This window comes from Pundamilia nyererei, unplaced genomic scaffold (assembly GCF_000239375.1).
Source record: "Pundamilia nyererei isolate P.nyererei 1_Seehausen unplaced genomic scaffold, PunNye1.0 scaffold00130, whole genome shotgun sequence".
Lineage (NCBI taxonomy): Eukaryota > Metazoa > Chordata > Actinopteri > Cichliformes > Cichlidae > Pundamilia > Pundamilia nyererei.
The window spans coordinates 1,495,738-1,497,573 of NW_005187531.1; the positions used below are offsets into that span (position 1 = coordinate 1,495,738).

Genomic DNA, 1,836 nt, shown 5'->3' on the forward strand with positions numbered 1-1,836 from the left:
AGGATTTAGTTGTCTGCTTCATTCAGTTCATTTCTAAATCAAAGTAAAGATCCTCCAAATTCCTGAAAACTAATAAATAAAAATCTCTTTCAATCGTTTTAAATGTGGAAGAATAGAAAGCTTCAAGTATTTTATTTCATCTAGTTTGTCAATCTTTAAGCTTGTATAATACATCGCCTACTGAGGAGAATTTAAAACAAAAGAAAAGAAAACAGCCATACTTTTCCCTCTCTTCAATTTCCTTCTGCCGCTCCTGCTCCCTCTGTCGCTGCCGTTCTTCTCTGTGACGCTTCACCACCTTCTCGTAGTCATTGGGGAACATGGGGTCATACTCGTCTGCTAAGGGGATCAGCACATCACTAGCAGAGAAGGCACTGGGGACTGCATCCTAAAGCAAGAACCAGCAACATATGAGTGAGATAAATGAGTTCCTTTACAATTTTTACACTGGACACTGTTATATTCTCCCTCTGCATCTTTCGCAAAGATGCGACTGAATTAAATTAAAAAAAAAAAAAAAAAATTTAAAACAGCAAAATACAGACAACATGAAAGAACTGGTTGACGACATTACGCTATAGAATACTATATGTATTACTAAAGATAAAGCTGGATTTATGGCACACGAGGGGTGGATGAACGCAGGGGAAATGTGGTTTTTATACATGTTTACGCATATTAGACTGGTGATGTGATTCTTCAATTATCTTTATACCTGCAAAGCAAAGAGCAGTTGTTTTTAACTAAAGAAATAAAACTCATTTCATTCCACCTTGCTCATCTCTACTGCAGCGCTGCCTCACTGTCACCCAGAAAGGAGCGACTGCAGCTCCACATACACTCATCACTGAACCATGACGACAGCCGTGTAAATCTGTTTCTTCCTGTCTCATGTAGAAACTGAGAATAAGCTTGAATTTAGTATCTGACCAGTGTCCAATAAAGAAGCAGTGGCTGCTGCTTATCAAACAAATCAGCAGATTTATTTTAAAAACAGCATTCAGTTTCGACTTGATTTGGAAACAGTTTTATTTGTAGTTCAGCAAATCTCATCATATCCGAGAAAGCATTGACTAAAAGAATCCTTGTAAAGCTTTCCAAAGGTTGCTGGTGTTACTCTACAAATATGCAACCTGTCTCAAAGCAAGCCTTTGCTTTTAACATTCAGCCTGCAAGCCACGATCAGAGAGAATGTGAACACACAGCAACGTCAGACACGATCACCACCAGCTTTGTCGTTATAAAAGACCGGGTCTAACAGATATTTAAGACTCAAGTAATGCTGCACAAACAGCATAATTTGTCCAGGTGTTTTTCAATATTTCCATACTGACCAACCCAGTAACAGTTTAACACTGGTCTTGAGTACCCATCCATAACAAACACTGTGAGCCGTACCTTGAGGCCAGCCGCAACATGTGGAGGAGCGTCTGTGATCTGTCGCTCATCACTGGAACTTCCTCTCTTAAGATCAATGACAGGCGCCAAGACGGTGGTCTGCTTCATCCGCTGGGTCTACAGAAAAGAAAAAAAACAACAAAAAAAACCAGCATAAACAAAACAACCAATTAACCTTGTTCTTCTTCTGATCAGTGACTGTAGAAATGCATCAAACAGAAAACCATTTGCTCCACACTGGCATGACAGACAGTTGCTGCGGATATGTTGGCTGCACATCCCAAACATGCTCTACTGCAGGGCTGCCCAATCCCAGTCCTCGAGAGCTACTATCCTGCAGCTTTTAGATGCATCCCTACTCCAACACAGCTGAATCAAATGAATGGCTTGTTATCAGGCCTTTGCCAAACACGATGGCATGCTGAAGAGGTAATCAAA

The 1,836-nt window shown here is 40.5% G+C and overlaps 1 protein-coding gene across 1 annotated transcript in view; it reads right to left on the reverse strand.

Moving 5' to 3' along the window:
• Positions 1 to 1,836, reverse strand: part of rbm17 (RNA binding motif protein 17) — a 17,242-nt gene that overhangs the window by 13,395 nt on the left and 2,011 nt on the right. Inside the window, exons 3-4 of the mRNA XM_013913400.1 lie at positions 1,399 to 1,515; positions 214 to 388 (exon numbers count right to left, since the gene is read on the reverse strand). Coding sequence (XP_013768854.1) covers positions 214 to 388; positions 1,399 to 1,515 — 292 coding nt within the window. The remainder of the gene's footprint in view (positions 1 to 213; positions 389 to 1,398; positions 1,516 to 1,836) is intronic.